Source organism: Myotis lucifugus, unplaced genomic scaffold (assembly GCF_000147115.1).
Source record: "Myotis lucifugus unplaced genomic scaffold, Myoluc2.0 scaffold_8, whole genome shotgun sequence".
NCBI lineage: Eukaryota > Metazoa > Chordata > Mammalia > Chiroptera > Vespertilionidae > Myotis > Myotis lucifugus.
In genome coordinates, this window is record NW_005871056.1 from 3,094,149 (window position 1) to 3,109,608 (window position 15,460).

At 36.8% G+C, this 15,460-nt stretch overlaps 1 protein-coding gene across 2 annotated transcripts in view; it reads left to right on the forward strand.

The window, feature by feature from the left end:
• The first annotated feature begins 704 nt into the window (after nt 1-704).
• Nucleotides 705-15,460, forward strand: part of ANKRD28 (ankyrin repeat domain 28) — a 112,305-nt gene continuing 97,549 nt past the window's right edge. Inside the window, exon 1 of one of the 2 annotated variants that reach the window (XM_006083672.3) lies at nt 705-797. In XM_006083672.3, coding sequence (XP_006083734.1) covers nt 780-797 — 18 coding nt within the window. In that variant the 5' untranslated portion in view covers nt 705-779. The remainder of the gene's footprint in view (nt 798-15,460) is intronic. The other variant, XM_014450609.2, reaches the window with a different exon arrangement.

The window sequence follows — 15,460 nt, forward strand, 5'->3', positions numbered from 1 at the left end:
AGGCAATCCATTTTACTAAAAATAACTGTTGGGATAAGATTCTGGAAAAATTATTATATAAGAAAAAAATAGGAGCAACCCAAATGTTTAATCTTAGGAAATTGGTTAAATACAATAACATATTACTTTAAAATGTAATGTATATATAATCATTGAAAGTGTTTTGGGGGAAAGTCCACATTGTTAAGTAAGTGAAGGAAGATGGGGAGAACAAGTTACTAAACAGTAATTATCACTTTTTTTTTTAAGTACAATATCTCTCTTTGGGAGCTACTGTGATTTCTTTATGTATTACTAAAATGAACATGTTTTAAATACTCAGACATTATATAGATTGAATATTTTATACTTTATAGTTTCTTAGGTAAAGACACCCCCGTGGAATTATTTGATTATTATAGTGAATATATTTGAATAGTTCTTTTTAAAAATATGAAAATATTGTGTTGTTAGCAATTCTAAGACTCAAACCCCACTTTTGAGTCTCTTCTGAGAATACAGTAAGGATTGGTTCATATATAAAGAAAACTTTTTTGAAAATTCTGTCTTATTATACAGATTAATTTTTTTTCTTGATAGAAGGGTAAAACCAAGTTCAGAATTAGTAAGATTTTTAATATTATCCAATAATTCAATGTTTAAAGGTTCTAGTTATTTTTATAATATAGCCCTTCATTTCTAGTGTCAGCATATTCTTGCTTTTGATATCTGTTTTCTGCTACAGGCCTGAGAGTGGAATTGAAACAATACAACTACTGCTTCCACCAGAGGAAAATAGTATGGGGATTCCTATTATGGTAGGTTATTTTCCGGTGGTCTTTCTGCAGTAATATAGGCAGCTCTTGTGATTTATTAGTTTGTTGCTATTTATGCCTCCTCATAACTTAAACTTCGCTTTTATACATATATGTATGTGAAAATATTTAGTATAAGCTAAAATCCTTTGTTGTAGACATGTTGTTTATAAGTGTGGTAGGCCATGTATTTCTGGAAAACTTAATGTAGCAACTTAATAAGATAGATTTTCAGTGGAGGGTGCTTAAAATCTAATTTAAAATCTATGTTGTAGCTTGGAAAAGAGAATATTAAATAGCTGAAAATAATGGTACTGCAAGTGGTTTTATTTTATCCTGAAAAAAATAATAAATTACTAGATGTTTTCATTCATCTCTTATCCAGCTGTATGCATCATCTTGTTCATAGCTAATTCTCTTACATGGCATGTGTTTGTGGTACACACTTGTAAACATTATTAGCCATTCAATACTCACTGGGGAACCTCAGTTATATGAGTGACTCCTGTGTTTTAGTGAAAGTAGTTAGAAAAATCTCTTAAAATTTAGAGGCGTTAGACTGAAGGCACTAGTAAAGATAATATAAGCTAGTTTATTATCATTGGCATTGTTAGGTTTCTTTGAAATTCAAGTATATTGAAAGATTCTGTAGAAAGGAAGAAACTATAACCCAGGCTGCATCCTACTGTACTTTTTGTTAAATATTTTATTATCCAAATGGTAATGCCATTTGATATTAACTAGGCTTGATGCAAAGGTATTTCAAAACAAAAAATCACATTGGTTTTTTGTTGTTTGTTTTTAGTTAAATTAAACTTTTTTAAAGAAGAGGACGTGATAAAGCTGTTGTGTTGAAAACTGAAAGATTTTATCCATCTGTATTTTGGGAGGAGGGGAGCTGATTATTGGAAAAACATTATTTACTAGGTTTTGTTCTTCAAACAGGCATAATTTCTGTCATTAAAGATTAATAGTCTCTTTAGAAATTCTGAATTGTGTATGAATTAACCAACTGTGAATCTTTACCTGGCCTTTCAGGGTTGTCTTCTAAATTTAAAAAGAACAACAAAAACTCATATGATGCCTCTCATTTGTTGTTACCTTGAATGGCTTTTACCAACTAGAATTCCATTGGACATTCACCACCACACCTTTTTTCTCTTCTTTATAAACCGTTTTCCTAACCTCTGGCTCAATTAAGGCTTTGGATGAATATTGAAATACTCTAAGCATTTGGGTAATGGGTGGGCAAGTCAGAAAAAAGAAAAGTTGGACTTAAAATAGTAAGAATAACATTTGATTGGGAAAATGGTAACAAATAGCAGACACAGTCAACATCATATTTTGCCCATTTATTTTTTCTTTCCTGGAAATGTTGGAGACCAGACAGAGTCACAAATCCAATTACTTTTGCTGTGATCGCTGTATAAGTTGTAATTTTCATCTTTTACCACTGGATGGTGTATTTGCATTGGTTTCTGCAAATTTTCTAAATTTACATAAGGAATCATTTTAAAATCCATCACAAAGAATAGTGAAATTAACATAGTGGTATATAGATGGGCAAATTAAAACTAGTGAAGCATAACTATCATTTGGATATAATATACAATAATTATTTTTAAAAAGATAAATCCTTGTATATGAAATGGTTAAGAGCTATATGCCTGACTATGTTTCCTAATACAATCTTTAATCTACCACCCTGAAACAGTTTAGACTGCAGCGGTTCTCAACCTGTGGGTCGAGACCCCATTGGGGGTTGAACGACCCTTTCACAGGGGTCGCCTAAGACCATCGGAAAACACATATATAATTACATATTGTTTTTGTGACTAATCACTATGCTTTAATTATGTTCAATTTGTAACAATGAAATTGGGGGTCACCACAACATGAGGAACTGTATTAACCCTTTTCGGTCCAACCTCTAGGAGCAGGTCCAACGTCGAGCAATAAGAACATTAAAAAGTTCAACATTCAATCCCGTAAATTAATTTGGACCAGACTGTTTGAATTCCAAAAATAACATTGGACCACAAAGGGTTAAAGGGTTGCGGTATTAGGAAGGTTGAGAACCACTGGTTTAGAGGTTTTGATTATTTAGGTCAAGCATGTCAAACTCGCCACCCACAGGCCACATGCCTCGTTTATTTGGCTTGAGTTTGACATGCTTGATTTAGGTGGTGCTATAATTTAAATGACATCTAAATAAAACACAACTTCTTAATTGGTAGTGTTAGAAAAAATACAGATAGCTCGGGTTTTTAAAGTTGTCCTTGATGAAATTCTCTCTTTCTCCTAGCCAGTAGGAGAAACTCCTCTCATTGAAGCCTTTTATTTCACAGATATTATATTCAAATTCTTTTTTTGTTAACAAGTGACTTAAAAAAACATATATATATAGAGTATACAACATATATATATATATATCTACTGTATGATTTCAGAGGAGGAAGAGGGAAAGAAAAGAATAGAAATATCAAAGATGGGAGAGCATCATTAATTAATTAATTTATTTTTATTGTCTAAAGTTTTACATATGTCTCCTTTTTCCCCGATTGACCCCCCCCCCATTCCCACCCCCGAGGGCAAGCCCCCACCGCCCCAGTGTCTATGTCTATTGGTTATGCTAATATGCATGCATACAAGTCCTTTGGTAGTTATCATGCTTGAATGAATTATTTTTTTAATAATGTGTGTGTGTGTGTATTATTGATTTTAGAGAGGAAGGGAGAGGGAGAGAGAGAGATAGAAACATCAATGATGAGAGAGAGTCATTGACCAGCTGCCCTCCTGTACACCCCCCACTGGGGACCGAGCCCACAACCCAGGCATGTACCCGTGACTGGAATTGAACTTAGGACCCTTCAGTCCGCAGGCTGATGCTCTTTCCGCTGATCCAAATCAGCTAGGGCAGTGCTTGAATGAATTAAATACTTAAGTCTGTAAAGTTTATTTGGGATTGTAACAAGGTTGTGGAGATCCCAATTCAAGGAAATAATAATCTGATGTAATAAATCATGCACTTATATTTTAAAGGGCAAATCAAGTATGGACCTGGAACATTAGTTTCTCCTAACACTTTTCTCTGAGGCCTTCTTTCTGCAATGTAGTGTCATTTCCTTTTCTGTTCTTTCAAGGATTATTTAGAGAAAAACAGAGTTATACAAACAAACATTTAAAATTGCACCTTCTTGTAGTCTGCTCTTTACTAGCTATCTGATGGTTTTTGAGGTATGAATTTAGAGGCTGTTGTAACCTAGCAAGTTTAAATTCTCAACAGCCTTGTTCTGTTAAATACCCAACTATTCTAGGTTCTCTTGAGCTGTGGAGTAAATGACAGGTTTGCCTCCTAACAGGGAGTCTTCATCTCTGAGTGTTCCAAGTTTTGGTCCTAACTCTTAGTAAGTATTGGAATGTGAACTTCTGTCATATAACCCCTCCAGGACTTATTTTTCTTACCTGTAAAGTAGTGATTAAGGTTAGCAAATTATGACTAAGGAGTAGTGTTGCTAAAAAAACAAACACAAATGTGTAGACGTCTGAAGGAAAGAACAAATTACTCATGATCCTGCCACTGATTTAACTAATTTACTGTTGTTGCTGTTCAAGTACGTTTATGTATGAAATGAAGACAAGGCGGTGGTAGATGTCTTCAATAAAGTGTACTTTAATAAAATTTAGTTGACTAAATAAAAGTGAGCAAATAACATTTTATGTATGACTTATAAAAGTAATGGGTGGTATAGAGAATTGTTAATCAGGACCCTTGATTACAAATGACAGATATCACAATTCAAAGTAGCTTAAATGCAAAAGGAAATTTATTGGTCAGGTGATAGGAATGGTCAGGCAGAGCTAGATCCAGAACTTGGTGATAGTGGATTCTCCATCACCCTCTTCCCCTTTTTAAACTTTGCCCTGTTTTTCCTCTTATAGGCAGGCAGTTTAGCTTACGTTGTTCTTACTTATAATCCCAAAAGAAAAGAGATTATCTTTTCCCGATAGCCTAGGTAGGAAAGCAAGTCCTGAGGAAGACCCTGAGGAAGGCTGTGAGTATGTGTTCTTACCTGAACTAGACATGGGGCTAGGAGTAGGTAGGTGGTACTCTGGCCAGTCCTGGGCCTCTTGTATATGTCTGGATCAGATGTACTCCATAAAGAAAGAGATTCTTGTGAAATAACCTATGGCTGCTACTAGGATGGATAGAAATAGAGAAAGGAGAGCCAAGAGTTGAGATGAGGTGGTTTTGTGATAACTCATGTGAAGACTGAAGTGAGTCTGAACTCGGTCACTATGAGGGAAGAGAGAGTTCAGGAAGAGTTTTGGTAAAATTCCTAGAACTTGGTGCCTAACTAGAAGTGGGAAATGAAGTAAGGTAAGGCTTTCAGATAATTATTTTTATGTTCTGAGTCCTGTATATTGGTGGTGCCATTACTATTAGCCAGCCTAGGAATTTCAGAAAAAGAACACTTTGGGGAACTGGACTAGAGGTGATAAAGTGAATCCTGACATGCTGAATCTGAGATAATACGGAATATGCAGGTAAAATGGACTACTGAGCATTTGGAAGTTGAGTCTGTAGGTTAGGACTGGAAATAAAGAGTTGGAAGTATCACATAGTTAATGGAAACTATGAAAATAGATGAGATTGTCTAGAAAGAGATTGTAGTACTGGCTTTCCTTTCAGTAAAAAATGAGCTGAAAGGAAAGCCAGTATTTAAATACAGGTGACTGAAGAAAAGCCAAGTAAAAAGGGGCCAACATAGGTGGGGAAAAATAGGTGATATTTTTATGGAGGTAGCAAGAAGAGCGTTGGTATCCACGAGTGTAGAGTAGGTGAGAAAAATTGGGATTTTTCAGTAGGTAATCCTTGGTGATCTTAGAGCAGCTTCGGAATGATGAGTATGGACGTCAGATTGCAATAGGTGAAACAAGTAATAAATGGAGTGGTAGCTTGTTAGGGAGGAAGAGTAGTTTTCTGTATGCCAGGAGGAAGGAACAGAGATAGCAGTAAGGGATAAATCAAAGTGATACAAGAAAAGAATCAGAATTGATAAATGTAAGGTCTGTAAGAAGATGGAAATATTTTTTAATAAACTTACTTTTTCCTCTGTGAATACAAGCTCTTCCTGTCAGACTGTGAAGTCATTAAGGTTTGTACCTGGCATGTTAAAACGTGCTTTGCCCAGGCCCACTTGATTGGAGCATTGTCCCATATACCAAAAGATTGTGGGTTTGGTTCCCAGTCAGGGCACATACGCAGGTTGCAGGTTTGAACCCTAGTGATGCTTCTCTATCACTGATGTTTCTCTCTCTCTTTTTCCCCCTTCCGTTCTCTGTAAAATCATTTTTAAAAACATACACATATCCTTGGGTGAGGATTAAACAAACAAAGTGCTTAATAAATGACCACTGAATGAATGAAATATCAGAGGGGAAAAGTTGAAAATACAAACAAATATGTTTGGAAGTAAATCAAGGAATTTGAAGGAATTCATCTTTGTTGTCCTCTTTCTCTGTGAAGTAGAATGCCAAGAGATAATGCCTCCCAGCTTACTTACCTTAAAATATTTTTTATGAGACTAGATGTGAGAGCATTCTTAAAGTAGGAAATACTCCTATAAATGGAAGGAAATAATACTTTTCATTTCTGGCATCTTAATTTTGAAAGGGATGTCAAATCAGATGATATTCTGTTTTCAACAACTCAGAAATCCCATATGCTTCCTTAACAACTGTTAATTTAACTTCTCTTAGGTGTGTGTGATGTGTAGGAAGAGCCAGCTTTGGAGACAGATGGGCCTGGATTATAATCCAGTTTTCTCCATTTCTTAGCCATGTGATTTTTTTCAATTTTTGACTTCTCCAGCCAGATTTTTATCTGTGAAATTGTGATTAAAAATTACTTTGCAGGCAAGTTGTTACAACTGACTACACAGGCATTTAAGTTGGCTGGGATGGATGTTCATCCCTGCCCCACATGAGCAGCCAACCTGTTCCATCTTCAGGTAAAATAATGCTAGATGAAAGTACTATCTTATATTGAACCAAATTTCATCTTTCTGCTTGTTATTTATTGTTCATTGATCCTAATTCTTTTAAAAAAAATTGATTTGAGAAAGAGAGAGAAACATAGATTTGTTGTTCCACTTATTTATGCATTCATTAGTTGCTGCTTGTATGTGCCCTGACTGGGGATGGAACCTGCCACCTTGGCATATCAGGGCGACGCTCTAACTGAGTTACCCAGCCAGGGCCTATTGATCCTAATCCTTAACTCCAGAACTATGCAATTTGGTATTGCTTCACAATGACAGCACTTCAAATATTTTAAAGCTGTCATATTCCACCTGACTCCTTTTCAGACAAAATACTTTCAGCTTCATTGACACTTAGGACATGGTTTTTAGATCTACCCTCATCCTACCCTCTTTTAATGTGTTCTCATCTCAGTACTCTGGATGCAATCTGACCTATGTCTAGTCATTAGCCTTACTTTTCCTAGAAGAGAAAAGTGAGATTACTAGGAAACATTTTTGAGATAAAGTCTTTGTTTTAATTAAAGTGTAATTTCATTATTTAATATTCTAAGGTATACTAATCTCTTTCATTAGTGGCATTTATCAAATGATTGCCTTTAATCTGTTTTAAGATAAATTACTGATGATTGATTTTTTTCCCTTTAAAAAAATAAATCTCAAGAGTCCTCAAAGTATTGTTCAGTACTTGTGTGTTGAGATTAATTCATAATGATGGGAAAATTAATCTATTGAAATAAAATGCCAAGGTTCAATTTTTCAGTGTAGTACAAACATGTCAAACTCAAAGTCTAACATAGGCCAAATAAACGAGGCATGCGGCCCATGGGCCACGAGTTTGACATGCTTGGTGTAGTACATAACATACTGTTGGTTGCCTGCTCACTGGCCATAACCTGCTTCCTTCCTTGCAGGCCCCAGTTTTGTTTGAACGCCCACCTCTATCCCACAGGACTTGGAGAAATCCCTGATAGTTTAAGTTAATTGTGGTAATCCTACTCTGCTTAGTAGTGATTTGTTTAGAAAGGGACATGTGCTAACTACAGTCACATGCCAGGGAAAGTCCCCCTTCTGCACAATATGTGTCTGACATGATGCCTTGAAGTTTGTCAGGTATCATGTGACTATGAAGGGAATTGTCCTGAGGTTCATGCTGAATCTGATAGAGAAAAGCTAGAAGGAGCCTAGGTGTCCTTATGTGATATCATTGGATAACTGAATCAGCCATTTTAGATCCACCTTATTTCACTTCCTGTCATTTATGATGATAAATCTATTGTTTAAATTAGTTGAGGGTAAATGATTCTCCCCCTTTTAGTTTAGTTTAGGATAGCCCTAATAGTAAAGAACAAACATTTAATAGTCTATTATGCGGAAAAGTAGACACTTTGCGGAAGGCCCATCATCATGTAAAGATGAACCGTATAATTTTAAAAACACATTAGAATTATATTGGGGTCAAAAGTTTTATAGGTATTCTCCCAATACTGAATGTTCTGATTGTGAACAAAGCAGACAAAAAAGTTCTATAATATAAAATGAAATAGTAGGTTTAACTACGTAGTCAATAATGAGCTAGTTATTAATTCTGACAGCCACCCTTCTTTCCATTTAAGAAGTTAAAAATTGACTGCAGCTAAAGGAATAGACATTGTTTTATTCTGAAGTAACATTAAGTTATAAGCATAGCTTTTTCAAGTTTATCAAGAGCATTAAAATCTATTTATGCAGACAAATTTCATACCTGAAATATGTTGGAAACACATTTTCTTTATTTCAACAATAGCAATTGACAAAATTTGATAATTTTAGATAGAATCTATACCAATGAAAGGGTAATATGCTAATTAGACTGCATGTCTTCCGGACATCCTTCTGGACAAAGCCGCAGCAGCTGTGAGGGCCAAGGGCCGGCGGCACAGGAGAGGCAGGGCAGCACCAGTGGGCCCAGGCCAGTCCTACTTTCGCCACACGGCCCCTCTGTCCTCAGAGGTGGGCACTGGGAGAGGTGGGGTGGCCCATGGGTCCTGGAGCCTCCACAGAGGCTGGACGGGGTGCAACTGCAGTGCCTCAACCTCCCACAGCCCCTCCCACAGTCGGCCTGGTCCCAGATCGTCCCCCACACACAAGTGGGCGGGGGGCGGGGCCAGCGCTAAGAAGCGAGGGCCAAGGGTCTGCAGCCCCAGGGACTGGCTTTGGCAGCGGCAGCGGCAGCAGCGGGGTGATGGGGGCGGCGCCTTCCCCTGATCCTCCCGGTGGCCTCCCACAGAGGGAGGCCAGACTGAGGGACGCCCCCCACAAGTGGACAAATTTTTGTGCACCGGGCCTCTAGTTCTTTCATAAAGGGAACAAAAATATGAAAAATGTTTAAACTATCTGAGTCATCACTTGGATTTTAAAATAGTTACGTTCAGTATTTTTGTCTCCACCCTTCTATGGTTTGAAATGAAAGATGTGTGAATCATTTTCTTTAGAATTTCCCAAACAATAACTACTTTGAAATGGATTTGGTGTATACAGTCTCAATTTGTGTGTGAAATAACTAGTGTACACTTCAGCTACTGATCTTACTGCACTTGTGGGAATTCCTTGGGCATCTCATGTAATTATTGCTTATAAAGGTAAACATTGGGTGACCATAGCAACTTATTTTTAAATTGAAAATTTTCTCCCTTTAGACTTGATACTATATATACTCCAGTGCCACCACACTAGAAATTAGAATGAATTGGAAATACCCTTCCTCAATCTTTTAAAAGGGAAGACAGAAACTCATCCTGTTTAAAATAAAAATTTTACATTGTACTAATTTGTTAGTTTGTATTTTGCAATTAATAATGTAATTATGTTCAGAAGTGTGTTATTCTGGGCCTGGGTGTATAAGTCATATGGCATAGATGCTGGTAGTTAACGTAAGTCCCAGTCAAAAATTATACTGATGAGGGACAGATCACATAGGATATTTGAAAGTAACACAACTTAAAGAAAACCTCCATTTCAGTCTCCCCTTCAATCAAGTCTGAATGATGAGTACTTTTGCTTAATTTCTAACTACTACTTGAGGTAATTAAAATTTTGAAGAAAGTAATCTAACTTTAAAAAATATTGCTTAAATACAATGCAATATACTTGACAACCAAGTAGTTCACCACCTCCCCCCCCCCCCCCCGTTTTTCTTCCCAGTTTTGGCATAGTGGGTATATTTTAGAAAACTACCTGTATTGTTAAATTTGGCTTAACATTTTTTGCTTGCATACTTTTGAAAGGAAGTAATTGTTTCAAGACTCAAATCTGGAAATAGTCATTTGAATATTGATTTAGTCCTTAAGTGCTCATATATAACTTGAATCTATACTCTTCCTAGAAAGCCATCTCCTGTGTTAACTGAACCATAGTTTTTATAAGTACATGCTTCTCCAGAAGTCCTCTCAACTGTTCCTTTACTTAGAGCCAAGTCTATCTTGGGAATGTCTCTCTCCCTCCCTCTCTCTCTCCCTCCCCCCCTCCCCCACTCTCACTCACTCCCTATATGGGCTCCTGCGTGGTGTGTGTGTGTGTGTGTGTGTGTGTGTGTGTGTGTGTGTGTGTGTTTGGGGAGGAGGGAAGGGAGTGGAGTCAGCATTTTTCTCGTCCTCCATTTACTAGTCTACCTACCTATAAAAACCTTCCTTCTCTGGAGGCGCATATCATCTGTCTAGGTTAGCCTTCTATTTCTTGTTGCTATTGTCTGTCAAATTTCACTCCCCATTGCTACATCTGGATCATAGTTGTCTCAGCCATCTAGGTGATATCATTTCTTTGTAGATGACATTTTGAACATCATATTTTACAGTTTAACAACCTCCACAACATGAGCCTCTCCATTTGGTTCTAGCCACATAACTCTAATGACCACATCTTCCAACTTGTCTCATGTACTGAAACTATCTTCACTTCTGAATTTTTGCTATTTCATCCTAGGCCCCATAACCCATTACTTTCAACTGCTAAACACTCCTTTTCCTTTTCAACTTTATCTGTTCTCTTCCACCAACTAACTTACATCAACACCTTGTTTTTCAGGACAAAGATCCTTTCTTTATAACTCAAGATAATTTTCCCATTTCTTTTCAAAATCCACCCCCCCCCCACTTTCTTCTGTATCTGTGTGATCTTCCTTTATCCATTATTCTTTTTTCAGTTATTCCCCTGTCCTGTATCCCTCCCCCCTTTTTTTGGACAGTATTACATCTTCTGATCCATGAACACAGGATATCTTTCCATGTATTTATATCATTTTTAATTTCTTTCATCTATGTTTTATAATTCTTAGTTTACAAGTCTTTTACCTCCTTAATTAAGTTTATTTCTAAGTATTTTATTGTTTATGATGCTATTGTAAATGAAATTTTATTTTCAGATAGTTCATTCTTCAAGTATAGAAACACAGCTAACTTTTGTTGCTTTTTTTTTATCCTGCACCTTTGCTGAATTCATTAATTCATTCTAGTGTGTGTGTGTGTGTGTGTGTGATCTTAAGGGTTTCTATGTAAGATCATGTCATCTGCAAAGAAAAATAATTTTATATCTTCCTTTCTGATTTAGATGCCTCTCCCTCCCCCCTGCTATTCCCCCCTGCTTCCTTCCCTCCCTCCCTCCTTCCTTCCCTCCCTCCCTCCCTCCCTCCTTCCTTCCCTAATATCCTCAGTTGATGATCAACAGTACTGTGTTAAAAAATAAATAGAGTGAACATACTTGTCATGTTCATGATTTTAGAGGAAAGGCCTTCAGTCTTTCACCATTGATTTGTGGGCTTTTTATATATGACCGGTATTATGTTAAGGTCATTTCCTTATTTCCTTCTATTCCTAATAGTTACAAATTTTTATCATGAAAGTGTTTTGAATTTTTCCAAATGTTTTTTCTGTATCTACTGGGATGAATGTGTGATTTTTTAAGTCCTTCATTCTATTAATGTCTTGTGTCACATTCCTTGATTTTTGTATGATGAATCATGATTGCATTTCAGTATTTAAGTCCCACTTGGTCATGGTGCATGATCCTTTTAATGTGCTACTGAATTTGGTTTGCTGGTATTTTGTTGAGGATTTTTGCATCTAAGTTCATCAGGAATATTGACTTGTAAATTTCTTGTAGTGTCTTTATCTGGTTTTGATAATGTTGGATATGCTGGTTTCATAAATTAGTTTGGAAATGTTCCTTTCTCCTCAATTTTTTTTGGAAGAGTTTGAGAAGGACTGGCATTAATTCTTTAAATGTTTGGTAGAATTCACCAGTAAAGCCATCTGGTCCTGTGCTTTTCTTATTGGGAGGTTTTTAATGACTAATTTAGTGTCCTTATAAATTACATGTCTGCTCAGATTTCTATTCATGATTCAGTCATGGTAAGTTTTATGTATCTGGAGATTTATCCATTCTAGGTTGAACAATTTGTTGGCATAGCTTTATGATCTCCTTTCCCCCTTTAGCATCAATTATAATGTCTCCTATTTTGTTTCTGATTTTATATGTGCGTTCTCTTTTTATCACAGTTTAGCTAAAGATTTGTCAAATTATATTTTCATAAAAACAACTCTTTTAGTTTTGTTGATTTGTTTCCCTATTGTTTTTCTGCTCTCTGTTTCATTTATTTCTGCTCTAATTTATATATTTTTTTCTTCTGCTAACTTTGGGCTTAGTTTGTTTTTTTTTCTAGTTCCTTGAGATATTAGGTTATTTTAGATCTTTTTTAATGTAGGTGTTTATCATTATAAACTTCTTTCTTAATACAACTGCTTTTGGTATATGCTATAAATTTTGGTATATTACTTTCTTTATTTGCCTCAAGGTATTTTCTAACTTCCCTTTTGATTTCTTCTTTGATCCATTGATTGTTCAAGAGTGTGTTGTTTAATTTCTACATATTTACTAATATTCTAGTAATTTCTCTGCTATGGATTACTGTTTCATTCCATTGTGGCCAGAGAAGATATTTGCTATGATTTCAATCTTAAATTTGTTAAAATTTATCTTGTGACCTAAGATGCCATCTATCTTGCAGAATGTTCTATGTATTCTTGAGAAGAAAGTATATTCTGCTGCTGTTAGGTAGAATGTCAGTTAGGTCCATTTGATCTATAGTGTTGTACAAGCTTACTGTTTCATTGTTGATTTTCTGTCTGGCTGTTCTATTCATTATTGAAAGTGGGATATTGAAGTCAGCTGCTATCATTATATTACTATTTCTCCCTTCAGTTCTGTCACTGTTTGCTTTGTATGTTTATGTGCTCTGATGTTGGGTGCATTTATATAATTTTCATATTTTCCTGATAAATTGACCCTTTTGACATTTATATAATGTCTGTTTGTTTGTTTGTTTATTTATTTATTTATTGTCTCTTGTGACTGTTTTAAAGTCTGTTTTGTCTGATATAAGTTTAGCCACCCCTCCTCTCTTTTCATAACTGTTTTCATGGAATATCTTTTTACATTGCTTCACTTTCACCTTGTGTATGTCCTTAAATCTAAAGTGACTTTCTTATAGACAGCATATGTTGGATCTTGTGTCTTTTAACCCATTCAGCCACTCTGACTTTTGACTGCTTAGTTTAATCCATTTATATTTCAAGTAATTGTTGATAGGGAAGAAATTACTATTGTCATTTTGTTTATTGGTTGTGTTCCTGTATTGTACTGTGTGTGTGCTCCTTTTTTCATGTCTTGCTACCTTTCTTTCTCTTTCATTGACTTTTTTGTATTGGTAAGCTTTTATTCCTTTTCTTTTGTTCTATTAGCATTTTGTTTATGGTAATCACAGGGCTTACATAAAACATCTTATAAATATTCTATTTTAAGCTGATAAATTCGATCTCATACAAAAATTGTACACTTTCACTTCTAACCCCCTACCCTTCATTATTGATGTCACAATTTACATTTTCTTATATTGTATATCCATTAACATATTTTTAGAGTTAAAAGTTATTTAGCCCTAGTTGGATAGCTCATTTAGTTGGAAAGTAATCCTATGTACACCAAAAGGTTGCAGGTTCCACCCCAGTCTGGGTATGTACAGGAGGCAGCCAATTGTGTCTCTCTTTCTCTCTCTCTCTCTCTCTCTCTCTCTCTCACTCACTCACTCACTCAAAAATCAATAAACATGTCTTCGGTGAGGATAAAAAAAAATTATTTATGCACCACCGTTACAGTATGACAGTACTTTTTATTTGTCTGTATTTTTATCTTTACCAGCAAGTTTTATACTTTCATATGTTTTCATGTTGATATTTAGCATCCTTTCATTCCAACCTGAAGAAATGACTTTAGCATTTCTTGTTAAGCAGGTCTAGTGATGAACTCAGCTCTGGTTTTCTGGGCAAGTTACTATCCTTCATTTTTGAAGGACAGTTTTGCAACATATATATATTACTCTTGGTTGACAGCTTTTGTCTTTCAGCACTTTGAATATATCATCCCACTGGCTTCTGACCTGCAAAGTTTCCGCTGAGCTATCTCCTGCAGTTTTATGGGGGTTCCTTTCACATGACAAGTCCCTTTTCTCTTTTCTGCTTCAAAATTCTCTCCATGTCTTTTTGACTTTTGACAATTTGATTTTAATGTTGTCTTGGTGTGGATTTCTTTGAGTTTATGTTTTTAGGTGTCTGTTGGGCTTCATGGATCTGAATGTCCATTTCATTCCCTAAATTTGGGAAGTTTTGGGCCATTATTTCTTTGAATAAGCTTTCTGGACCTTCTGTTTATCTTATACTGCAACTCCACATGGGGTCCTGGAACCAATCCCCAGCAGATAATGAGAAAGGACTGAAAGTTTTGAGGAGTCAGAGTTAACTCAGATTTTTGACGGTTTTGAACAAACCCTAACCTCATGTTGTTCAAGCATCAACTGTATTTGATTACATAAAATATTGTTAAAATTAATGTTTACATTTTAAAAATGTGTTTTACCATTTTAAAATGTATTTGCTAGAAAATTTTAAATTACATATGTGGCTCACTTATTACTTCTAGTAGAGGCCCGATGCACAAAATTCGTGCAAGGGCCTTGGCTTCGGCCCCCGCCTGCCACAGCCAGGGGCCTCTACTGCCTCTGCCTCAGCCCCTGCCTGCTGCAGCTTTGTCCAGAAGGAAGGACGGCCGGTCTAATTAGCATATTATGCTTTTATTATTATAGACTAGAGGGCCCGGTGCCTGTGCCCTCTCGCAGTCTGGGAACCCTCGGGAGATAACGACCTGCTGGCTTAGGCCTGCTTCCGGGTGGCAGAGGGCAGGCCCAATCCCTAGGTGCAGCCCCTGGTCAGGCTCAGAGCAGGGCCGATTGGGGAGTTGGGGCGCCGCCCCGTCATGCACAGAGCAGGGCGGATCAGGAGGTTGCGATGCCGCCCCGTCATGCACAGAGCAGGGCCGATTGGGGGGTTGGGGCACCACCCTCAGTCACGCTCAGGGTAGGGTCGATGGGGAGGTTGCGGCGCCACCTTCTGTCACGCACAGAGCAGGGCCGATCAGGGGGTTGGGGCGCTGCCCCCTGTCATGCACAGAGCAGGGCCGATCAGGGGGTTGAGGAGCTCCCCCGCTGTCACTCACAGAGTAGGGCCGATAGGGGAGTTGGGGCACCGCCCCCTGTCA